Consider the following 26,125-nt stretch of genomic DNA (forward strand, 5'->3'; position numbering starts at 1 on the left):
ATAGCTACATCTGGACGAACGAAGTCGAGCAAAGCGCTGAATGCACAAGAAAAATCAGATTAACGTTAGAGAAAAATCAGGAAAAAGAAGAACGGAAACATTGAAAGTGACCAAGCCAGTTTGTGCAACGCAAAGTCAAGTGGAAGGATATATAGTAACAAAAAGTTTATAAAATTAATAAAAAGTGTATAAAATTGGCACAATACAGTTAAATATTGCTTTATAAGTGTGCAAAGATCGAAATCATGACCAGATATTTGGTAAGTACACAGAATGGCGCTTGGAAATAGTTTTGACAAAATACGTTTCTTCGCCATTTCCGTACTTTGTCGACATTTGCAAAGCATTATGGCATTTCCACGACACAGTGTCGCATTTGTTGGTACTTGCGCCACTAGTTGCACTTCCGTTGAAAGCAACTAAAGCGCTGCTACTAATTTTTTAATTTCGGTACACCAAACAATTTTTTTAATAAATATTTTGTGAGTAATTTACATAATTAAAATTATAATTAAAATTGTTTATCAACCATGTGATGATTATATTTGACAAATATAAATAAAATGATAAAAAGAGCAAAAAATATTAAAAAATAATATTATAAAAAAATTTTAAAATAATATTAGCAATAAAAGTAGTAACAATAAAAAAAATTAAATATAAAGTACAGTCGAATCGCAAAGCATTATCACATACATATATTTCTAATTTATCAAAATTTTAATGAAAATATGCTGAGCCTTATCAAGAAGTAGGAAAATTATTTTGTACAATATTATCACATACCATTAAGTTGTAATATTATGCAAATTTCATATAAAAGCAATTAAAAGTTTACTTGCGAAAATACTTTTTATATATTATTTTTGAATTATGTCACTTTAATTAAGTATCAACTTTTAAATCAAAATATTTACAAGCATTTTAACATTTAAAAAAAATCAAAAGGCAATAATATAAAATGCAGCCCTGTGGTGATTGTTGTTGTTGTAGGTATTTTGTTTTTATCCACACTTGGTCAACGAAGCAATACCACAAAACGAATCGACGCGAACGAAGTGACGGAAAAGAAAAAGCTTGCTCTTTTTGTACGTGCGCCTTGTTTCCTTTTCCTTTAATTTTAATTTTGTTTTTGATAAATTCAACAAATTCCAAATGTTTTCACAGATTACAATATACCAGCGTTAATATTCGAGTTTGTCGCACACTCTTAGGACGTTCGAAGCAAAAGGCATAGTGAAACGAACGTGGAAAATGGTAGGCGGCGGTGGCGGTGGCGACAATAAAGTTGTGGCCACTTTACGAGCGGATGGAAGTGTATATCCTGCAAGTGGCACTTCCATTGGACAATTAGTGAATTTAATGAATTATAAAATTGTAAGTTTAACTTCTGTTATCCGTGGTGCGCCATTCCTTAACCATTTCTATGCTTCTATTTGTTGCAATTTTTAACTTGGTACTACAGCGTACGGAAGTGGATGTCAGCAATAAGGCGCTCAATACATTCAGTGTACCAACAACCGTAGTGGACTTGGGCAAACAACTGCTACAGTACGCGCGTGACGGTGATCTGAAGGGTGTAAAAAATATGTTGTCGCGCGGAGCACCATTCACCTCAGATTGGGTACGTATTATGACTGCCGGTGTGCTGGTCGGCTTGGCAAATTACTTGATGGATAATATCATAATATTTTATAATTTTATTTATAGTTGGGCATGTCTGCGCTACATTTTGCAGCTATGAATAACCAATATGACGTTTGTGACGCGCTTTTAAAGGGCGGCATCAATAAGGACTCGAAAACAAAAGTAGATCGTACACCGCTGCACATGGCGTGCTTCTACGGCAATGAACGCATAGTCGAGCTACTGCTAGCCAAGAAATGCATAGTGAATCCTCGAGATATGGTATTTGTTTGTGAAGTGTTGTGATGTTACACCTAAGAAATTTATTTGCTTATTTCCTTTTGGTTTTTAGTTGCGCATGACACCTTTGCATTGGGCTGTGGAGAAAGGCCACAAGTCCATTGCGCGTCTGCTGCTTAAGCACAATGCTGATGTGACGGTTACTTCCAAATTTGGCAAAACACCCATCGCTCTGGCAGTGCTGACAGAACAAGCTGACTTACTCGAGGAATTGGAATCTGCACGTCAATCGCAAATCAACCGCAAATATAATGAGGAGCATGAGGTGAGCATAAGTTCCAGCTAAGATATATTGTGTGCTGTTAGTTGTTGCACTTTCGCCTGCAAAACATTGAGTATTACATATAATACGCTGTTATATACAGAAATATGTATATTTTACAATTTCTACAAAGAAAATCGCTTAAAGTTTTAATTTTGTTTGTGCTTTTCTATTACAAATACGCGTGCATTCATACTACTTATGCTAAAAAAAAAAATCATAAATATGCTCACAGGTGCGGGCCAAGCGTTTCAAAGTAGGTATACAAGTTAGCTTGTTTAGATATATGTATGCCATTTCGATATTAGTTTGTTTTTGTGCGTATTATTAACAATTTGGCCGAAGAAATTCTTCAAAATTTAACTAATAATTTCTATTAGTCTACTTTTCTAAATTTTTCTTAGTGCTATTGTATATATATATCTATTACAAATGTAAAAAAAATCATATTTGATATATTTTAATGAAATGCAACGTTACAGAAAGAGACTTCGGATGCAGTGAACTCCATAATGGGTTTGGCAAATTTTAGCGCGGAGGAGGCGACGAGTTCAACGAAAATCACATTGGAAGTTGATGATGATCTAACAAATAATAGCGACTACGCTGAGTCCAAAATATCCGATTTGGCGAACATTAAGGGTATTTATTTTTATAACAAACAAAATTATGTAAACTTTTTTTCTTTATTACACTAATTTACCACTAGAAACTGGCGTTTTGGACAAGACCACTATCAATATGTTGAAGGACCATGGCATTTCCATGATGCCGGAGGACGAAGATACTTCAAAGGAGCTGCTTGCCACTGCCTTGCAAAATGGTCGTCAGTTGGTGCTGTCCGAGGGTGGCAAATTGTTGCTTAATGAGACTAAAAAAATACATAACAATAATAATAACGGTAAAAGTGCCTCTAGCAGCAGTGGAAATACGAATTCCAACACCAGCAATGTGCGAAATTATACAGTCTTGCCTGTGCGCGGCACGCTAGCATCGCGTACGCAAAATTATAAAGCGCGAGCGAGCATCATATCGAAAGCGAAAGATAATCTCAATATGTACAAGGTTAGTAGAAGCTCATAAGCGTTTGTAAAAGCAATAAGATTCTACTGCAAGGAACTGCATGTGCTTACTAACACCCACAAATATATATATAAACATAATTTTGCAATTGTTTGCATATTAGAAATTTAAAAAAATATTTTTTTTCTCTCTTACAGAACGTGCGCATCATTTCACTAAACGATTTTAAAAAGTTTTACGGCAATACAAACATCAAAGGCGTGCAAAAGATACCTGCTTCCATGGCGAGGTAATCAAGTCCATATAAATTTTATATCTTAATTAGAGCTCTTCTCTATTTGTAGTGAACGTTTGGCTCGTATAAGACAAATTAGCGAAGAACAACGAACACTTAATCCTGGTAATCGTCAGGTTTACACCAATACACGCACATTAGCACAGCGACAGGTATTTTCAATTACTAAGTCAATAATAAATGTCAATGTTCTTAAATAAACACTTAGATTTTTGTAAACAAACGTTTATTGTGCGCTTAATTTATTTGTCGTGTGAATTTATTTAGTTATTATGGTTTTTTTTTTAGTTATTTATTTTTAATATTTTACAAATTTCTTCTCTCAGCTGTTTAACCATAACCTAAAATTGTGTCTCTTTTGCAGTTAAAATCTGGCCAAACAGTAGTAAAAGCGGAGCAACCATCGACTATAATAGCCGAAGACGATGATATTGACTCGATAATACAGCTGGCGCCAACCGATAGTGATACCGAATTGTCGGACAGTGAACAAGCACAGCAGCAGCAGCAGCAGCAACAAAATCAAATACAGCAAAAAACGACAAGCATCAGCGTACAAGGCACTAAACAATTGTTAAATATCGCTGCGCCGCCCATAATACGTCAGTTGACGACCAAGCAAGGCACACTGGTTGGCACAAAACTCAACACGTCCGGCGGTGACGCTGTCAAGCCACAGACAGGCTCCACTGTCATCTCTTTGCTTTCGGTGCCGGAAATATGCCGCCAACTATACGAGCTGCGTCGGCAAAACGATGATTTAAAACGCAAATTCGATGCGGCACAGAAGGAGAAGGAGGAGATGCGTCAGCGTTTGGATCGTTTGGAGGAGCTGTTGCTGGTGGAGAAGACGGATGATGGCTATGTGGATACCTAGTGGTAGCCGCCGGTAATATGTCGTTTAGTTAGTGGTATTTTTTTCATTTCTTCCATTTTTATTTAATTGAAAGTATTTTGTAACAATACAATATAAACACACACACACATATAGAAGTGTTGTTGTGTAATGATCATTAGAGTTAAAGCGCCTTTAATTGAATGTCATGGCATTCGCAGTATGCATTCGTTAACTAAACTATATATTTAGTAAAATAAGTTATGCGCTCGCTTGCAATATTGCGAAATATGGCATTGTGAGCATAATTCATAAATAAGTTGAACTACCATTTAATTTAATTTTTAACTGTAAATATTTAATTATATGTTTTTCTTAAAACAAAAGCAATGCGTTGCACTTCGCCATTGAATGAGTAAGCTCTAAAAGTTGTATGCTATATATTCAATTAATTTCAATAAGCACCAGTGTTCTATACACTTTAATTTTTTCGAATTAAAAAAACAATCAAAAACAAAAAAAAAAAATAATAATATTTTGAATTAATATGATGTTTACGTATTGCTGTTACTTTAATTTTGTTATTGTTAACCAAAATAAAGCAAGAGAAAAAATACCTACACAAACATGTTTAATATCTCACAAATTGTTAATGCTTTAAGATTTTTATATTTTTCTAATGACAATGTGAAATACAAATGAAGCAATGTTTGAAAAACACTTAAACATTAAAAATAATTATATGAAAAAAAAAATAATATAAAAAAAATTATTATATGTAAAAAAATAACGAATAGCAATTTTCTTGTATGTACATATATATGAAGTCAAAAAGCGAAGTAATAATTTTGCATTAATGCATAGTTTATAAGAAACGCAAATAACAAAAAAGTGAACATTTAAAATAACATGCATACTACAAAATCGTTTTAAAAATATGTAAGTGAGTTTATGTTATCTCGTAGTTTGAATTAATAAAAAAAAAAACATTTTGTAAAATGTTAAAACAATGCTAAGCATTTTGGTATATGCGTAAACATTTTGAATAGACCGAAGTGAAAACTTTTAAAGTGGAAATAATATTACTCTGCATCATTGTGGCTATGGAGTATCAACTAATGTCGATTTTGTTGTTCTCGCTGTTAAATTCCAGAAAGGAGCAAGTTTTAATAAGCATCTGAAGGAGTGCTAATCCTCTAATGCAAATGAAGCGTCGCATAATATTTGAACGAATGAGTTTGAAGCGACAACATTAAGAACAGTGGAGTTTATGAGAGCGCGGTATAACCGGTTGTTGTTGTTGTAGCGGCAGAATTTTGTCGAGTTGACAGTACTTGGCCGAAAAAAATCCGGGTCCGTAGATTGGACTGTTATGGGAACGGTATTGGTGAATTTTGTACATTTTCTCACATAAATGGTATTCTAAAGGCTTGTCGATTCCAAAGACTTTATTTTCCTCCGGACCCAAAAGTTTTGTTGTTTGGATAGTTGTCGAGATAGTACTTGATATTTTATACAGTTATTCAAAGTTCCTATTATCCGACTTTGCTATTGTTGTCGTTTTAAGGAAAATGCTTTTTTACATGCCAATTTACTATTTAAAATATGTTTTAAACAATATTAAATCAAAATATTTGTAATGGGTTAAAATAGTACTACATTACCGACCAAAGCAGTCAGCTGTGCACTGCTATATAGTTTTTTTGACATTTCTTTTATTTAAGAGCCGTCACCAAAACAAATCAAGTCACACGTGTTTGAAGCTCCGTAATTTTGCGGAAAAACATCATAAAGACGCTATTTAATAGAAAATAAATATCCGAAATGGTAATATTTTTTTAAAACTTCGAAATTCAATTTGTAGAAAATTTGTTATATAATTTACAGGGTAAGAAACACGACGACATAGACTTACCCGGATTTCCATCGCTGGATAATGTTGGGGGTGGTGAGAATACGGAGACTATAAAGGGTAAAAGCAAGTCTAAGAAAAGCGGAGGCTTCCAATCGATGGGACTTTCCTTCGGCGTGATAAAGGGTATAACGAAGCGTGGCTACAAAATACCGACACCAATACAGCGGAAGGTAAATTATTAATTGTGACAAAATTACAACAAACAATTTAAATTTACATATATTTATGTATTTGCGCATAGACCATACCGTTGATACTTGAAGGCCGTGATGTTGTTGCGATGGCTAAAACTGGCTCGGGCAAAACTGCTTGCTTTCTTATACCCATGTTCGAAAAACTTAAGAGCAGGGAACCCACTAAAGGCGCTCGTGCACTTATACTCTCGCCCACACGTGAATTGGCTGTGCAGACTTACAAATTTATCAAAGAACTGGGACGTTTTATGGATTTGAAAACAATTTTAGTGCTTGGTGGCGATTCTATGGATTCGCAGTTTTCAGCTATACACACTTGCCCCGACATTATAGTTGCTACGCCAGGTCGTTTTTTGCATTTGTGTGTTGAAATGGATTTGAAATTGAATTCAGTTGGTGCGTGAAAATATTCTACACACTTTTTTATGCTAAATGTTACTAATTTTCCTAAAATTTTATTCCTTCAGAATATGTGGTGTTCGATGAAGCAGATCGTCTGTTTGAAATGGGGTTTGGCGAACAACTGAATGAAACATTGCACCGTTTGCCAGCGTCCAGACAAACCGTACTCTTTTCGGCAACTTTACCTAAACTCTTAGTTAATTTTGCTCGCGCAGGCTTAAACGATCCAGTTTTGTTGCGTTTAGGTAAATATATAGTTTTTTTTTTTTGTTTTGGTCAAAATCACTGCTCAGTTTATTAAAATTCTATCTACAGATGTTGAGTCAAAATTGCCGGAAGGCTTAATGCTTAAATTCTTATACTGTCGGCCGGACGAACGTTATACCGCTTTAGTTGTGTTACTCAAATATGTAATACCGCAAGATGCACAAACTGTAGTCTTCGCTGGCACACAACATCACGTTGAATTGATATGCTATGTAAGTAAATACTGAGTTGATCTTATAAAATATAAAATCATTAATTAATTCTGCACTTAGATCCTCACCAAATGTGGTATTTCCAACACGGCAGTGTATTCTAGTTTAGATCCCACAGCACGTAAAATTAACACAGCCAAATTTGTTAATAAGAAAGTGTCTGTTCTAACTGTAACCGATGTGGCGGCGCGTGGTATCGATATACCGAGCTTGGATTATGTGGTAAATTTACATTTCCCTGGAAAACCGAAATTGTTCGTACATCGTGTCGGTCGTTGTGCTCGTGCCGGGCGCACCGGCACTGCCCTTTCAATATTTTCCACTGATGATGCTGCGCATGTGCTCGATTTGCATTTATTCTTAAATCGTCCATTCAATATAAATGACGACAAAGTGGTGGGCATTGCGCCGCAGGAGTTAATGGAGGAGGAGCATCTGTCTGTGACAGAAGTTAAGAACAGTCATGATATTGTAAGTGATAAGAATTTTGACAATTTTAGTAGTGATATTCAAAGTATTTTCTGTTTGCTTAGGCTGGTGTACTACGTACAAGTGAAAACGCATATAAAAAATATTTGTCGTCGCGTCCTGTGGCCTCAGCAGAATCTAATGCGCGCATTAAGAAAATCAAATTTTTCAGCTGCAAAAACTTAGACGATTTTCTAGCAGCGAATATATCGCTGCGACAATCGCAAAGCGCAAATAGCGAAAATGACAGCAGGTCAAAGGAAGATTTGGTGGCTGAAGATCGTAAAATACAGAAGGAGAAGCATGATTTGTTATTAAAAATGCGGAATTTTAAGCCCTCTACTGTGAGTAATGATAAAGAAATTCTTAAGTAATTATAACTTTTTTTCTTACTAAATTTAATTTGTATACACTTCAGACCATTTTTGAATTGAATCGCAGCCAAAAGTCCCTACCATTTACTATAATGAAAAACAAACGCTCCATGCATACGAATGTCATTGAAAAATACAGAAATAGGATGGATGAAATCGAAAAGGAGGAAGCTAATAAGCAGCTGGAAGCAGATGAAAAGGAAGAGGTATGTAAATGTTTATTTTTTATACAACATAAAAACATGTTTCACTTACGTTTATTATTTTAGGTTGATGAAGCAGATGCAGATGAAATTACTGAGGCCTTTCATAAAATTGTTGCACCAAAGAAACGCAAAAACCTCGAGGATCTTTATAAAGACAAGAAGAAGAAAAAGAAGAAGACACATGCCAAGGATAATGAAAATTATATACCTTACCAGTCGGCGGATAAACACACCGAGGACGGTCTGGCGATCAACTCGTTTGAGCGTCAAGCTATGAATGCTGAATTTTCCGTAGTCGATCGTGATAATAGCTCAGATTTCCGCCCCAAGTCGGGCATGAAGAAGTGGGATCGTATCAAGAAGAAAATGGTTTCTGTGCAAGATCCACGCGCAAACAAAATACGCACCGAATCGGGTGCCTGGATTCCGGCCTCTTTCAAGACCGGCCGTTACACGAATTGGAAAGAAAAGTCCAAAATCGAAGAGCAATTGCAGCGTGAAAATGGCAGTGACGATGATGGTGTCAAACCCTTGTCTCGTGAAAAACGTTATCCGGTTGGACAGCATGCGCGCCATAATGCCAAGGTGGCTGCCAAGAAATATGCAGGCGGTGACAATGAATTGCGGCATCCGGAGCAGATCGTAAAAGCGCGCATGCGTTTGGAATTCATCAAGAAACGTAATACTGAGAATGCGTTGCGTAAAACAGAAAACAGAAAACGTAGTATGCGTAAGAATCAACGTGGTAAAGTAAAGAAAGGTGGCAAAAAGTAGGTGGTTATTATTCAAGCGTTAAGTTAGAAAATTATTGTGCTTTGTATATTAATAAAAATGAAATAATAAAACTTAGTATTTCATTTACTTACAACCGTTTCTAATTGTTATTGAATCATTGGTAACTCTAAAAAATCAGCTGTTCATAAATTGTCACCAGATGTCGCGCTGCTGCTATCAAATGTAAATTTTATTTTGACATTATGTAGTTGTGTGGGAATACTTGATTTTTTATTTCTTCCTGAGTTGAAGTACTTCTGTTTCGGCATAAATTAATCAAATTCGACAAAAATACGTCCAAAGCATATAGTGGCTCCCAACAGTGATAACGTACTGCGGCACCGCAAAATATAATACCTATAACAAAAACGCGAGTATTCTTTCTAGCTGTCTTTAAGTAATCAGCATGTGAAGCATATGTGTAGTATTCAAATCTTTCGCAAAGAAAATAAAATTACAAGTGACAAAAAAATAAACACTACTAAATACGAGGTCAAACAATAACACCGCGACGTAAATTGGTAGTGAAAGTATTTCGAGTGCTATATATTATATCATTTCGGAACTAACAATAAACAATGATAGCTACGTAAAAGAATATTTTAAATAAATTTGTTACTAAAATCCATTATCTGCTCTGTCTGAAGTGTCTGCGCGTGTAATTCAACATAACTGTGTTGGTTGAAATAACCACCCCAATTTTATATTAAGAGCCGTTGCGCACAAAACGGCGGCTGCTGAATCATGCGGCCATCGTTCTTTGTTGAAAATTGGCAAATAATTTGCTTTGTGTTTGTTTAATTAATATCAATAACCCAAGTAATTCGAATTTTGCGCGCACGTAAATTATAATTGCAAATATTTTGCAAAATTTCTAGTAAATATAGTATAGTATTTGTGTAAATTATAGCAAGACAGTGCGTCAAAAAAAAATAACATAATATAAAGCAAAATGGATAGTTCAATGGTTTTCGGCGTGTTTCGAAATTTAACCTCAAGTGCATTGGATGCCAATAGCGCTGTGGCGGACATGGATTCGGAAGATTTGGATACCATGTTTTCAGCTTCCCCTACACCAGCTGCTTTGACCACCAGTACGACTGCGGCACCGGACTCCGATCCGTCTGTGTCAATGAATAATTTCTACCCTGCTTTGGTACAATGTTTCGGCATCATTATATGTGGGTGAGTTAAACGATACAAAACTAGTTGGCATAAATCGGTGCTAAAAATGAAAGTTAAATACAATCGGAGGGTAGTGGGTTTAGTATTTTACACCCACGTCTAAGTTAAATATTCTAAAACCCTAAAGAGATTGTTACAACATTCAACTGAATATACACATTATTTCGTTTACTATATTAGTAAAAAAAATTACATTAACGTAATACAAAAATAAAAAAATACTAAATTTTTTATCAAAATTGTAATAATGCCAAGTAGGTGATTAATCTTCTTTATAAAAATTATCAATGAATTCAATATTAAGCAAGTGTTTTCCGTGAAAGGGGTTTTTGTCTGAAGTGATTGTACTTGATAAATATATTTTCTTTTTGAAGTGGGTGTTTGACGCAGATATGCTTAGTATAATATTATAGCATGTGTCAAAAAAAACGTACAGATATGTCGCAGATAACCAAATTATCTCGTACGTGACTTATAGTATAATTTAAAAAAATATATATATTTTTGAAATGAAAAAAATATTAAAAGAACTTATTATTATAACTATTGTTTGTAATAATAACGCAATGCATACTTGTAATAGAAGACTTATAAAAAGTGACAGGTTGATAAAATGTCAAATTCGTACCGTTTGGTTTAAATTGCAAAGAATTTTCAATAAAATCTTGAAGTTATGGTTTTTCCAACGTTCGATATTACATTAGTTGCTTGAATTCTAAGTAAATAATTTCCTCATTATAAAATATGTGTGATATTTTTTTTTACTTACAAATAAAACAAAATAAAAAGTCTGTATTAATTAGTAAACGTTAATAACATATGTTCAGTATTTATAGGCAAACAGTAAACAACAACAATAACAAAACGTTAACCTCAGCTGCACCGAAGCTATAATACCCTTCACAAATTGAAAAGTTTCCACAGAAACACTTGATTTTGATCGTTCAGTGTATATGACAGCTATATGTTATAGTCGACCCAAATCAGCGGTTCCGCCAAATGAACAGCTTCTTGGGGAGCAAAGAACGCTGAGATAATTTTTTTTTTTCAATTTGAAACTATTTTTATTCAGTTTTATTTTTTTTAAAACAAATTTACATTATTGAAACCATATACATTAGAGGGTCCCCGACGTTTCCTTGTGGGTGTTCATAGTTTTGTAATTACAATATAAACATTTGATTTAATAATACAGTTGTTCGCGGACCTCAATGTAAGTACCTTAATAATGTAAAGAATTTGTCAGACTTTAGAGTCTCCTAATAATTCTGTTTACAGCCCTTAAGTTCTACAAACTTGTACAACAGCAACAACTTCCTTCCTCTTCTTTAGCAATTAAAAAGTATTACAAGCGCTTTTAGTATTTGTTTTGCGCTAAGTTTTGTTGCAATTGATACTTATATCATGTTTTAGAATGCAATAACAATTAATTTCTACTTTTCTCACATTATTAAGGCACGTCTTACAACTTTATACAAATAGAAATTATCGCTGCTTGTCATCTTTGTATAAACAGAGTAATATGTATATCGTTTTCGATTGCATGTTGATATACATATAATATATATGTATGTGTTTAGCAAATTTCAATGGGTTCTGTGCTGCTCCTAATTATTTTATTTGTCAATAATTTGCTACCAATACCTTTTAATTTCTAACTAAAGGCAAAAAGCTAACTATGTCGTTTATGTATTCTAATTACCCGAAGGGATATTTAATAAAAAAATTATAAAATTATTGCATATACCTTTTGTCGTTGCTGCAATAAAGAGCTTATCAAAAGTGGTGAGTAATCAACCGGTCTAACGTAACTTGACTTGATAATAGTGATTTTCCTCATTGTAAAAGCCAATAAAAATGCATTTGTATTTAAATTAGCTTACATTCATTGTTTTTGTTGTTCAACTTAAAGTGTTTGCAAATGCAATTAAATGGGAAAAGGTTGGGCCAAATGACAGTAGTGTTAATAGTATTGAATAATCACTTAACTGTGTTTGTAGTGACGCGCGGTTTTCCCATATATATACATATGTATATACATTATGTATATATATATACATTATGGTGGAGCAAAAAAACATTTTTTTTATAAGTGTTCTAGAAGCTGTGGAGAGTCCTCTTTCTGGCCAATTAAAATTTATTAACTTAAACAATTTTTTGTGGACTTAAGCGGAGGCAATAGAATTTACAGCCAAAATGTATCGAAAAGGCTTTATTTTAGCTGGTCTAATATAATCCTATATCTAGGGACCTAATATACTTACATACGTACCCCAATCTTATTCTGATGATAGTGTTCCTCTGTGCCATAAAAGGGGTACCTCATATAAAGATTTTCGAACTTTAGATTTACTTTATAGTGAGTTGTTGTTGTAGCGGCAGAAAACATTTCTGTAATAATTTCGAGGAATGGTGTCGAGATAAAAATCCGGGTCCGTTCCGGTTACTTAGACCCGACTGTCGTGGGAACGGTCTTTATAGTATAGTATATATCGGTAAATATGTGAATTATCTTAAGTATAATCAGTAAGCATTTCTTTCTAATAACGGTGTATTGTTTTACTTAAAATTAATAAAATCGGGTGAATACTTCTCCTAGCCTATTCCAAATATACGCATTTTCAAACGTCCGCTTGGTTTTATGTTTTATATAGTCGTCAGCATGTAAGGTATCTTATTGAAAGCCTGCAAGCATCCTTTTTTGTCAATAATATGTCGTGAAACCAAAAAGGGGTAAGATCGGGTCAAAACTTTTACTAGCCTCCGTTTACCACACATAATGATTTTCAAACTTACGGTTAGCTTTATACTGTATATATATCGATCAATACAATAAGAACGATGTTTAATGCCGAAAATGTGTGAAATCGGTGCACGAATTATCTGAGCTCGCATACACTACATATCATTATTTTCAGTAGCTTTTGCCTAGGACATTAATCAATATCATATCTCGTGAAGATATTTGAAGATATGCTAGCAGACTTTATGCCGAAGATATCGATCAGTGTGTAAGTTATATTCATAATATAGCAATGATATGAAATTAATACGATTTTGGTCAATTATAATGATTTCCGATTCTCTGTTTAACCTTTTCCTATTTAATATAAAATTTTGCGATACCTGAAAATATTTGCTCTGCAAATTGTGAACTACTTGTTTATATTATATTTTAAGTGGGTATTCTAGTCTAGCGGCACGAATTTCAGCTAATTTTTGAAGTGTCTTAAAAAAATTAAAAAATTAATACGAGTGGCACTCGAGGACTGCCGTGGTAAAGCTTCTGCATGGAATTTTTTTTATCAACTTATGCAATTATAATTATTTAGTTATTTTTATTTTTTTTTTTTTATATTCAAGTTACACTTTTTGGGCGTGGTGACCGTTAAGAACACAAATTGTTTTCTTTTATTGAATAAATGAGAAGTTAATATTGTTTAAAATGTTTTTATTTTCTCACAATACATGTAGGTTATTCAGGAATTTATTCTATAGGTTTATGGTAACTGAAATAAGCAACATAAGTTTGAGACTTGATATCCGTTAAATATCTGGAAAATACCGCTTCAATGGTGGCTCCATATTTTTTTGTGGATTCTTCTGGATTATTACTAATTTTCAAATTCTTTTCCTTCCGAAAGAAAAGCTGTCAAGCGTTTTGATTTTATTAGCGAAGTTGATGTTGAAATCGCCAGCCAATATAAGTGAAAATTTATTACCATTGATAATCAGATTGAAATACATAATTTCAATTGTATTGTTCAATTCAAACGAGATATTGTTCCAAAATGGGTAGCTATTTACCAAAATAATAATAATGTTACTAATATTATGACTCCGAATATTGCATAATTTATTTTTATTAATTAAAGTTTTAATAAATTCCATATTTTTATTTGCCATTAAAAGAATTGTATCTCAAATATTATTATTTTTGTATCACCCTGCTGTCTCTTAATATGATTTGTTGCGCTTGTAATATGAGTTAATACGCCTAAAAGTATGCAAACATTTTGCGCATACTTTGTAATCGTGTTAGGTTTATTTCCGTTACGGAATATCTTGATTCAATCCTCGCCCTAAAAGCCCGCGATAGATGCTTAAAAGGCAATTGATATTTTTTACTATCCATTTTTTTATTAATTATTTATTATCATTACACGAATAAAAAACAAAAAAATTAAAGTTAAAAACTTCAAAAATTATACATGATTTCAGCAATCCGATACAAATAAAAAAAAAGTAGCCAGGTCACAAAATTACCTATATAATATATTTTGAATTTTGAAAAACCCTTTTCTAAACATATTCTTGAATAGTTAAACTTTGAAAATATAAAAAAAAAACGATTTTTCATTACTTCTAGTTTAGAATACCCTTAGTAAAAATGTTTTAAATTTTACTACTATTTACATCACTACTGATAAATTTGGATCTCAACAGAAGTATTGTCGGTCATTAAACAATTGACATACATACATGCATACAAACATATGTACACATGTCCTATATAAAGAGCAGTGTCAACTTACGACTAAAATAAAAAAATGTTAATGACAATGAACTACAAAAACAAATATTTCATATTTGTCTAGCAAAACGTTGTCAATTTGTTTTGTTGACACTTGTAAATTAGGTATGATTAAATTGTTTTTAATAATTTCTATTGTATTCGATTACCTGTGAGTACATATAATAACGCAGTACAAAAACATATATACATATATACATAAATACATATGTATATGTGTCCATTTTCCACTTATTTAAAAAAAAAGGCGTTTCACTGAAACATTTCAATTAAATAATCCGAACTGAGATTATTTTCACGTGATAACGTGGAATCGCAAAGTCAAAGTTCCGCTTAAATTGAATTGAAATGCATTAATTTGTCTCGTCCCGTCGTCCGTTCGCTGGCACTCGGTCCAATTTATGGGTCAATTTTCTAGTTCACTGAATGCGATAAAGTAAAGTGAGTCGCTTTTTGTAGGTAAATGCATTCGGTATGTGTAAAAGTGCTATAACGGGTTATTATTTAATAATTTAACTAGTCGAGACAGTTGTTGAATATGTTATAATAGCTTGACACTTGCACTTGCCATTATCTTGAGCAATTGAAAATGCTGTTTGCGATTATTTTAGCAAATGATTGCATTCTTAATGTATTTTTAAATTGAAAAGTAAAATGTAACGGTGCTTGATATTGAATTTATTGCTATCAATTTCTTATTAGAAGTGTTGAAATTTGTTTATTTATGTTTTAGTTATTAATTATTAATTGTTTATTTTTTGTTTTGCTTTTTAATACTTGTAAACGCTCGAAAATTGTTTATTTATTACATGTTTTTTTTTGCAGTTGCTTCTTGATTTTAATTGATAATATTTTGAAATAATAATTGTAAGCGTGATTAGAATTTAAGCTGCCTTGGGTAGTTTTGTAGTTCAGATTTGCCTTGAAAAATATTAACTTCAACCTAAAAAAGAAAAACCTTAACTTCGTCTGTATGGCAGGTATATGCTATAGTGGCCCGATCTGAACAATTTTTTCGGAGATTGTAACGTTGGACAATAATCTATGTCGATTTCTCGAAAATATCTCGTCAAATAATTTCCAAACAATTTTCCATACAAAAACTTTATTTAAATCGGCATTTTTGTGTGGTAGCTGTATGCTATAGTGTTCAGATATCGGTTTTCGACAAATAAGCAATTTCTTGGAAAGAAAAGAATATGTGCAAAATTTCAGCTCGATAACTTAAAAATTGAGGATGTATATCCTGTTCAGAGTATACAAATTTTTAATTAGGGATATTCTCATGACTAACAGAAAGTTGCTTGTATCAATCATTACATTTATAAAGCTAAGTATTGTATATTCTATGTAAAATTTGGGTTATAAATAAGTTTTCGTTTCTACATCGGCTTTAGATGAAGTCAATGACATCTAAATTATAGATCACCGATATAGTCGGGTGCTGACATATATCAAATGAGAATTTGCTCCTAGATGATCAACTTTCCTTTTTTACTTTTACTATTTTCTAATAAGATAGACGTAAATCTATTCACATGCTTTAAAAATAACCTCTAATTGGGGTCAAAATAACGGTTTCAGCATAAAAAATGAATCATTAGAATAAAAAGTATGCCATAAGCTCACAATCTGATAGTAGTATTAATTGAAACTATTGTTAATATGTGGGCGTTGCTTTCTTGAAACGCAAAAATAAAACTTTATGCAACAATAATGCTGAATCACAGTAAAAATTTTCCAGAATTCCTAACCTACTATTAGCAACATCAAAGTTGCATGTCAACATGATTTCATTTACACAATTCTAAATTCGATTTAATTCAGATAAAATGCTCGGCGTAGAGAAATAGTAGACTTGAGTATATACATATACATATGTACAATATTATGTGTTTGTTTTTGTGCAAGTATTCGAATGTTTTCTGATACTGCAAATTATTGATCAAACTAAAATTTAAGTAAGTATAACTTTGAACTTGGTGAAGGACGAATGTTGACCGATTGAGTATGGGTCGGATATAAGCCTCAAATATTTTATCTAAATATTTGTGAATACCTTTAATTTGTTTTTTTTTTTTTTTTACTTTGTAGGTGTTTAAAATAAAGCACTATTTTTTACCGCGAAGTAATATTGAACTATTCTTTTTTTAAATTAAAAAAAAAAATTGTATATTTTTTTTAAATATTTTTTTTGAAATTTTTTTATTTTTTTTTAATTTTTTTTTTATTTTTTTTTAATTTTTTTTTTTATTTTTTTTAAATTTTTTGAATTAAAAAAATTTTTTTTTGTTCTGTAAACAAAATGATATGTGGTTTTTAAGAAGATATAAAATGCACATAAAAGAATTTGGCCCAATTTCATAGATAACGGTTTGCCATTATGTTTTAAAAATGATTTCGGCAAAGGACTGCCGAGAGGCCAATTTTCGGCCATTTTTTGCAGCATTTAGGCCGTATGTCAGCAATAACGCGCGGAATATTCTTTTCCAAGCCGTCAATTGTCTCGGGCTTATCTGCGTAGACAAGCGACTTCACATAAGTCCACAAAAAATAGATTTGCGGTGGTAAATCGCACGATCTTGGAGACCACGCCAAAGGCACGACGCGAGATAATGCGCTCACCAAAAGCTTCCTTCAATAAATTGTTTGTTTCGTTAGCTGTATGGCATGTAGCCTGTAGGTTGCCTTATTGCAACCAAAGGTCGACCAAATCAACATTCTCCAATTCAGGCACGAAAACAGTCATTAATCATGGCGCTATAGCGTTCCTCATTGATAATGGTATAAATTATGGCTGGCTTCATTTTTGAAGAATATAAAACATTGATTTCCTCTGCCCATAGAGCACACCAAACTGTAACTTTTTGAAGATTTGTCTTCTTCGATACTCTGCTCCACAGTTGCAGTAGCGTCTTCGGTGCGCACTGTAAGACGTCTCTGAGGATGCGCATTGTCTACTAGAGTAAATGTGGTGCCAAACCGATCGATTATTATTGCCTCATTGAAAAACACACGTCTAAAAAACAGCCGTTATAGACATACCTACATATATTTAGTGACGTTATCTGGATTCAATTAAGCTTTCGGACTGACGCATATATACTCGCATAATCTTCAATCTTGAAAAGAAAATAATTTTTTCTTTTTTGGTAAAATTTTAATTAATTTAATTATAGAAACTTAAAAAAACTCTCCACATTCTCAGAATATCTTCCAAAAGAAAGATTGAAATCAGTTTGCTGATGATAGATTTCGCTCAAAAACCCAAACCTGGCGGAACAAATCACCGGGAATAAACTAAAAAAAAAAAAAATGAAAACAAAATAATTTGATTTTATTAAAAAAAATCTAATCTTAATTATACATATTACAATTTCACAACAGTGTTGCATATATATTCGTTATAAAATCGTATAAATAATATATTTAACATGATTGTGTATAAATAATACAGTCAATCTCTTTTAATTAGCCAAATTGAGCGTGAGAAATACTAAGCGCAGGCAATTTACTATTTGCGAAATTGCCAGTGACTTGTTTGTAAACACCTAGCTGATTTTTAATATATCAAAAATTAGAAAAAAACAAAAAAAATGTTTGTTTTGATGGCGCCAAAGCTATAATACCCTTTATAAAAAAAATGTTTTTTTTCATACTAGGACTTCAGTTTGTTCTATAAGTTTGTATGGCAGCTATGTGCTACAGTGGTCCACACAGGGTTGAGTGTGGGACTAGTTCTCATATAAACAGACGGTCAGACGGACATTGCTAAATCGACTCAGCTCTTCATGCTGGTCATTTACATATATTTTATATGGGGTCTCTGACATTTCCTCCTGTGTGTTACAAACTTCGGCACAAACATAATAAACACTGTGCAGGGTATAAAAAAATATTGAAACAAATCTCAGTGTTGTGAAATTCATAATACCTCGTAATAAAATACATATTTATTAGAAACTAATAATTAACTTAATTTTCATAACAAAGATTCGCTTAGTTTTATTATTTTCTATACTATAAAAGTAAAAAAGGTGTAAAATATATACATAATATAAATAAAATTATTCAGGTTATTTCTTATATATATTTCGCAATTTAAATTTATTACAATAAGTAATTATTTACTGCTTGTTAATACTAATTAATATGATATTCCATAACGTTGATATTTGTGTTAAATTGTTGTCGTTGTTAAAGATGCCTGATTATTAATACGATCACTCTAGTTATGTGTGACACAAGCGAAGGAAACTAGCGGCGATTTTTTTTGTTTTAATTTCTTTATTGGAATAATTTTTAAGGCAATTTAAAGCTAAGTCCTTTCGTAACTGTATTTGTAATGATGATATTTGTAATAAAATCAAGAATTTCGCTATCGACTCATGCTTAATGAGTACCATTGAGTCACCTTGGGCAAATTTGAGTCGAAATCTTAATGACAGCGTGACGAGCTGAGTCGATTTAGCCATGCTCGTCTGTATATACTCTAATTAAATCTTTAGTTTCCGAGATATCGATCTGAAATTTTTCGCATGTCCTTTTATCTTCAAGAAGCTGTTCATTTGTCAGAACCGCCAATATCGGACTACTATAGCATATAACTGCTATACCAACTGACCGATGGAAATCAAGTTCTTGTATGGAAAATTTTTTAGTTTGACAAGCCATTTTCACGAAATTATTATTATATACTATATTATTGTCCAAGGCAACGCTACAATCTCCGAACATATTGTTCGGTTTAGATTAGTATGGCATATAGCTGCCGTACAAGCTGACCGATCAAAATCAAGATAAGCATATTTTTAAACCTTTTTATGTTGTAAGAAATTATCCTGTAAAGTGTATTATTGCTTCGGGACAGCCGAAGTTAAAGATTTTCTTGTTAGCCTTAAACCTTTTTGGTCCAATTTCTTATCCACTACATATGTTTTTCCACTCTTCTTCTGTTACTGAGTTTTAATTCAACTTTATACAGCACATCTTTCCGTCTTATGGAATATTTGCTAATCCGTTAAGGTTCATAAATCATTCCTAGAATGTTTACATCACAAACGCTGTCTTGTCCTGAAATATATTATTTTTCGTCGAGTTAGGTCGCTCTGTAAGCCTACATTCTGTGGAGATACGTCAGGTCAAGTCAATGAAGGATCTTGGATTAATCAATTGCAAATTATCATTCAGTTTTTTATTGACAAAATAAGATTGTCAATGGGAAAAAAAAGTTAAGTTAATTTAGACGGACCGGTAAGTTCTTTATAAGAGAAAGATGCTGTTAGCCTATGCCCGAAAATTTATTCAAATACTAAGTATCAAAAAAATGTCGAACTAATTAAACCCAAACTTTAGCCACTTAATGTTATATCGTTTGCTTCATTATAAATAAAAGTTCTATACCTTAAAGGAACACCCTCTAAATGTGTCAGGAAATATTATATTAATCCATCGTTCTAGGTTGCGTATTTGGGTTCATAATCTCCTGAATTTAGTGATAATTCTTCCATAAATTAAATACAATTTCATAGAGCCGGAAAAATGAAATACAAAATCTCAAATATATTTTTTGCTTTTAATTAAAAAAAAAGTTAGAGATAATTTAATTAAGTTTTTCTTGTATAAACATATCTCCATTCCTTTGTCGGCATGAAACTTATTTACACATTTCAGCTCCCTAGTGTTTACGCCCTCGTAGTTCCCCGATTTTTTTTTGCACTTGTCGTTCGCTTACAATATTATCACTGTCACTAAATACCACTCCCAAGGCGTTCTAAGTAATTTAAAATTGTTGTATCAACTACGGCAAAGTCTGAGACTAGTTTTTTGTATTAAAATACCCAACTTTGAGTGGTAACATTCTACAATCATAAAAAGTCATAAGAGATAATTACATCGAATTATATATTATTGCTTTACTTTAATTTGAATAATTGTATCATTTGTCAGCAAAGCCTCACATGGCGCTCACAATCAGCACAAACCTTTCCATTCAGCATGCAACGGTATTCGTATAAGGTCGTGAGGTGCGGTGAATCCCCTTTACATGCTGCGTCACTCACGCAACTTTTGTTGTGCCATTTTTGCGAAAGCAACGCATAATTGTGACCATTCAATTGAGTTGTGGTTAAAGCAATGCCTTTTGATGATCACATGTATCTACATACTATATGTAAACAGATGGGGCATGTGTACTTAAGCTTTATTTGCCATTCATAATGAATGTTGATTGTCTGTGACAACTTCAAAGTGCTCTTCAAAGAGTTTTTAAAAAGCTAGCCGATGAAAAATATTGAATTAATTTAATTTAAATGTGATTTAATACAGAAATAATAAAAGCTTGCACAATTTTGTCTAAATAGTAATTAATCATTTAAAATGAAGTTAAAACCAGTGAACCAGTGACGAGGGGTTAAGATTAAGTAGCAACAAAAATTAAACACTACCGATGTCAGCAAGTTTCGACATAATAGCCCTCTTCGATTCGCCAAATTTATATATATTTTCGCCATTTTTTTTCAAGGAGCATGGCGAATCGAACAAACAACTGGTATAAACTCCATAATCAAAGAAGAATAGAATATCAAGTTGTTATACCACTTTAATGAGGTATTATTTCATTTCCTCGGAGAGTGGCGAATCAATCGATTCTGCGTTACAAGCTGTGTCGATTTAGCCATGTACATTTACTTGTCCTTATATACACGAACTAGTCCCTCACGTGCCTTTCTCCCTAAAAAGCTACTCATTGGGTCGAAACCGCCCTAAATTGGATCACATCAGCATATAGCTGGAAAACTTTTTTATTTGATGAGGTATCTTCACGAATTATTGTCAAAGCAACGGTACAAGAATGAATCAAGCCAATTTTTGATACTCTGTTGTAATGTAAGCGGCAAGGTCTGGGCTATAATGCGGATGAAGCAAAAGTGCGAAAGACGCTGTTTTCCAAATAGTTTGCAATCGGTTTTGAAACATGACACCAAACGTTAATGTCCTGAAAAATTATTGGCTCGTATCTAGTCGCAAATTTCGGGCGTTTTTCGGCAATCGCTCTCTTCAATTCGAGGCACTCAATTTCCTTGCTTTTGAATATATCGGCTACTTTTAAACGCTTTGAGATGGCTGCTTGACTGACTCTCAAAGATTCTGCGTGTTTTTGTGTTTGGCAACCATCATCAAAAGAGAAATGTTTCCAAATCCCCATCTTCTCACTATTTTGGCCGCCGAGTTCGTCTTTCAAGCCAAAATCAGCACTTTTAAATCGTGAAAACCACTTTTGGAAGTCACGCTCAACCAGATCATGTTCGCCATAAACTTCCAACAAAATATGATGACTTTCGGCTGAGGTTTTCATCATTATAAAGCAATGAAGAAGAACTCCCAGCAAAAATACATTTTTTAGGCACATGTTGACATAATTGAGTGAAAAAAATTATTGTTATTTACACTTCAAATGAATACATGTACTGGAAAAGATGAACAAGGGCAGTAAACTTTCAACAAATATTCGGAATATTGAGATAATTGAATAATAAGCAAGTTACGCCATCTCTTAGCAAACCGCACGAATATAGTTACAGACCCAATATAAAGCCATTTTCGATCCATCCAAATTTGTACTCTTTTCAACAAACTTTGGAGAACGGCGAATCGAACAAACAACTATTATAATTACTTAATCAAAGAAAAACAGATATCAAGTTATTGCACCATTTGTTAATGAGGTATTATTTCATTTATTTGAAATGTCGCGATTCGAATAAACCATTTGGTAAGCGGGAACTATATAACTAACATAATCAAAGTGCATTGGAAAAGTTGTAAGTTAGTAAGTGGTTATATAACTTAAGTAAGGTATTACTTCAACCATCAATTATTCCACGTTCTACAAACCTTGGAGTGTGGTAAATAATGGCATAATCAAACAGGAATAGAATAAGAAGTTGTTATACCACTTTGATGTGGTATTATTGCAGTAATCAATTCTTACACTTTCTCAATGCTTGTCACCTCTCTTACTTCAAAACACTAAGTGAAGCTTTAGACAGCCAAGCGAAGTATTCTTGGTAAGAGTTGTAAAACACAACTATTTCATTTTATTTTATTTTTTTAATTTTATTTTATAATAACAGTGTGTAAATACCTTCCATTGAATCCAGTAAGTATTTTTTACGAGCTCTTCAGTGATTGTATAAACTATTAGCATATTACAGCATCGTTCTTACTACTATATATTTATATATGAATATATATATTATATATATATATATATATGAATATATATATTATATATATATATATATATGTAAATATATTGCAAATAAAATATGCATTCAGCATACTAAATAGAAAATAAATATGTAAATCAGCTTCTTGTTAATCACATTTGCCATTTGTCAGTCAATATTTATATATACAAAATATATATTCAAATCATTAAAATTGTTGGAACTGCAAGTGTGCCAATTAAAGTTTTTTTTTGTTTTTTTTTTTTTTTTTTGTAAATACAATAGTTAGACAAAGTGACAGCTTCAATCAATAGAAGAAGAATATAAAATAAATAATTATCACTTAATTGTTAGTTGCATTAGATTCACATATACTGTGGTGTGTTATAAAATAATGTATTTCTATAAATTATCTTCGGAAATGCACATTTCAAAATAAACTGATGTGTGGGGTGGTAGTTGTCTGGTATTTATGCATATATTTAATATATTGTAAATATTAAATTAATCTAAAATATCTACACTCTGGTTTTGCTCTAATTTAAAACTCACATTTAGGGTGTGGTGAGTAAATGTTTTGTTTAGAAAATATTCCAAAAGATTGAAAATAGAATTTTTTAAGACTTGCTTTCGCATTAGAAGTAAATTAAGCTGTCTCTTAGGGGAATATTATTTCGCGTGGCTTGTATCTTTTGCGTTGTTGTTCTCCTTGAAACGAAGAGTTAGTCTTGTTATTTTAACGTCAGCAATGGAAGAAGGTATCATTTGGTAGCGAAGAAAATCTTTCAGAACTCAAAAGAACCTCTTGTAGACTTCAATCGTTTATAATGATGATAACTAATAATAATGAAAAATAACAACTCTTGCTGTATGAACTCTACTTTTAAATGAAAATGCCATCTAGCGTTATCAGCTCTGCGACCTCTCGACTTGTTTCTGGAGTATTTTTATTTTTCAAGTCCTAACGAGCTGATAAATTTCAAAAAATTGATTTTTATTTGCATAGCTATCGAATGTGCATATAAGTGAGAAAATTCTTCGAAAATTTGAATTTGTTTCGGAGATATGAGCGTACTTATAATAATTTTTTAATTTAGTGTAATCGGCTTCCAAAATTTTAAACACGTTTTTCTCGAAACGCTGTTTTTAGAGCCAGTAAAGAAAATTTCTCCAAATATTCTGACCGTTAGACTTGAAATTGTCATACGAACTTCTTAGTTATATTTCTCATGTAATTATCGGAGTGAAAATTTTTACTAGTCCTAGGATCATTACCTGTATTCATCTATAATAATAACAAATTTGTATGGTTTTTGAATTTTTGATAATTTTAAACAGAAAAATCGTCCTCACCGCTAGACACCTTTTGCGGAGGTGCCCCTAAGGGATCGAGAGAATCCAATATTTTTCATCATTTATTGAAGTACATTAAATTCTGTAAGCGTACATTATTTTTATTTTAGCTAAGTTAAGCCTATGGTGGAGAGTTTCTTCAAATGTAAAAATATATCTTTCTAATAGTGATTTTTTTAAAGCGATAAAGAGTTATTATTCTTCAAACAAACTAAAGAGTTTGAAAAATTGTGCTGAAATTTTGGTCGTCACTCCATCTGGTTTCGCTAAAGTTCAAAACTGATCTATGCGTGGTTCATTAGCCTACTAGACTAATCTAACCTAGCCTTCGAACGTCAAAACGAAAGTTCTGAGAACCTAATTTTCTGAGAGATAATATGTAGAGAACATTTTTAGAAGCTCTCAGCTGTCGAACAAATTATGTACCCATAAGATCAATATCGATCGAAATATATGCTAAGATCAAAACAAAAAATTTTATTGGGGCTAAAGAAGGTTTTGGGAGGATATAATGTTTATCTAGACCTAGATTGGTCATAAGAATTACAATAATTATATGATATCATGTTGAGGATACCAAAATAAACGATGATATCAAAATATAAAAATATCGTTTTCGTGACAGTCGCATTTATTTCGAAATCCATTTATTTCAAATTGTTATCCGTTCAAAGACTACTACCAGAGTTGAATTTTTTTAATTATAAACTAAAAACAAAGAATGCAATTATGACAACAACTATAAGTAACATTATACACACATACTATTCTCATGTTATCGTATGTAACTAATCGATGATAAAGGATTTCTGCAATGCTTGAGCATTAGTAATGATGTTTTTGATGATAAAAATCTGCAGTATCATATTACAAAAATGAGATATGCATATAAAAATATAAACAGACACACACATATATATATATTTAAATGCAGGTATCTACGATTACTTGCGATAAAGACGATTGCTTGCAATCGCCATTAAACAGTTCCGCATTAGAATTTAATTTGTTCATCTGTAATTTGTAATCTGTAATGTAATCGGAGTTAAAAGAATTGACAAGCTGTGCACCGCAACGTGATAATGTTTTTCTATAAATCTCGTGTTTTCGAATGAAATATATAGGTATGTATATATAATAAGCATATTGGTACAAGCTATCACACATATGTATATATGCTGAGAAAGATATTGAATTCATCTGTGCTTGCAAGACATATGGCAGTTCATAGCTCGTGATATTTGTATTTTGTTACCTGAAAATATAGAAAACAAAACGCTTGAATGGCATCGTACGATATAAAAATATTTATACATACATACCTATATGCAATTATTTATTTATAAAGGTTCATATTGATATCGTATCATACAAGCATATACCTACATATGTAAGTATAGTATGTATTTTTTACAAAAATTTTTCTGAAAATATATTTATTTTTTTATTTGGCACTTTTTATGTTTAGCAATTTGCACATTAGCAAACCTTGTAGGAAATATTTAAAGTTGTAAAAGAAAATATTGCTTCCGCTTCGCATTATAAATACCATATATATTGTACATATACTCGTATATGGAAGTTGACAATTAATAATAGCTCAATCTTATACCACATTATTATACGTAAGCCTACTTAACGAAAAATCTATCTGGCACACTATCAACAG

General features: G+C 32.2%; 3 protein-coding genes across 7 annotated transcripts in view; all 3 read left to right on the top strand.

Annotated features, from left to right (window-relative positions):
* The first annotated feature begins 152 nt into the window (after positions 1-152).
* Atac3 (Ada2a-containing complex component 3) lies at positions 153-4,865 on the top strand. Of its 4 annotated transcripts, none has more exons than XM_036359391.2 (11): positions 153-260; positions 1,168-1,377; positions 1,466-1,624; positions 1,711-1,908; positions 1,979-2,191; positions 2,424-2,444; positions 2,671-2,830; positions 2,898-3,253; positions 3,409-3,500; positions 3,556-3,658; positions 3,871-4,865. In XM_036359391.2, the coding sequence occupies exons 2-11, from the start codon at positions 1,255-1,257 to the stop codon at positions 4,381-4,383; spliced, it is 1,938 nt and encodes a 645-aa protein (XP_036215284.1). In that variant the 5' UTR covers positions 153-260; positions 1,168-1,254; the 3' UTR covers positions 4,384-4,865. The 4 variants fall into 4 exon arrangements, with proteins under 4 accessions (XP_036215284.1, XP_069967442.1, XP_069967444.1 ...); XM_070111341.1 differs by lacking the exon at positions 153-260 and adding an exon at positions 992-1,088; XM_070111343.1 differs by lacking the exon at positions 153-260 and adding an exon at positions 992-1,088 and having other exon boundaries at positions 3,577-3,658.
* Positions 4,866-6,057: 1,192 nt separating this feature from the next.
* On the top strand, positions 6,058-9,224 carry LOC106617026 (ATP-dependent RNA helicase DDX54). The gene is made up of 9 exons (XM_014233988.3): positions 6,058-6,168; positions 6,229-6,426; positions 6,498-6,846; positions 6,918-7,097; positions 7,168-7,331; positions 7,392-7,802; positions 7,865-8,143; positions 8,218-8,379; positions 8,443-9,224. Exons 1-9 carry the CDS (start codon positions 6,166-6,168, stop codon positions 9,151-9,153), a joined length of 2,457 nt encoding a protein of 818 aa, XP_014089463.2. The 5' UTR covers positions 6,058-6,165; the 3' UTR covers positions 9,154-9,224.
* A 145-nt stretch (positions 9,225-9,369) lies between these two features.
* anchor (integral membrane protein GPR155 homolog anchor) overlaps positions 9,370-26,125 on the top strand; it is a 40,940-nt gene continuing 24,184 nt past the window's right edge. Inside the window, exon 1 of one of the 2 annotated variants that reach the window (XM_036359360.2) lies at positions 9,370-10,338. In XM_036359360.2, coding sequence (XP_036215253.2) covers positions 10,106-10,338 — 233 coding nt within the window. In that variant the 5' untranslated portion in view covers positions 9,370-10,105. The remainder of the gene's footprint in view (positions 10,339-26,125) is intronic. The other variant, XM_070111340.1, reaches the window with a different exon arrangement.

This window comes from Bactrocera oleae, chromosome 6 (genome assembly GCF_042242935.1).
Source record: "Bactrocera oleae isolate idBacOlea1 chromosome 6, idBacOlea1, whole genome shotgun sequence".
In the NCBI taxonomy this organism is placed as follows: domain Eukaryota; kingdom Metazoa; phylum Arthropoda; class Insecta; order Diptera; family Tephritidae; genus Bactrocera; species Bactrocera oleae.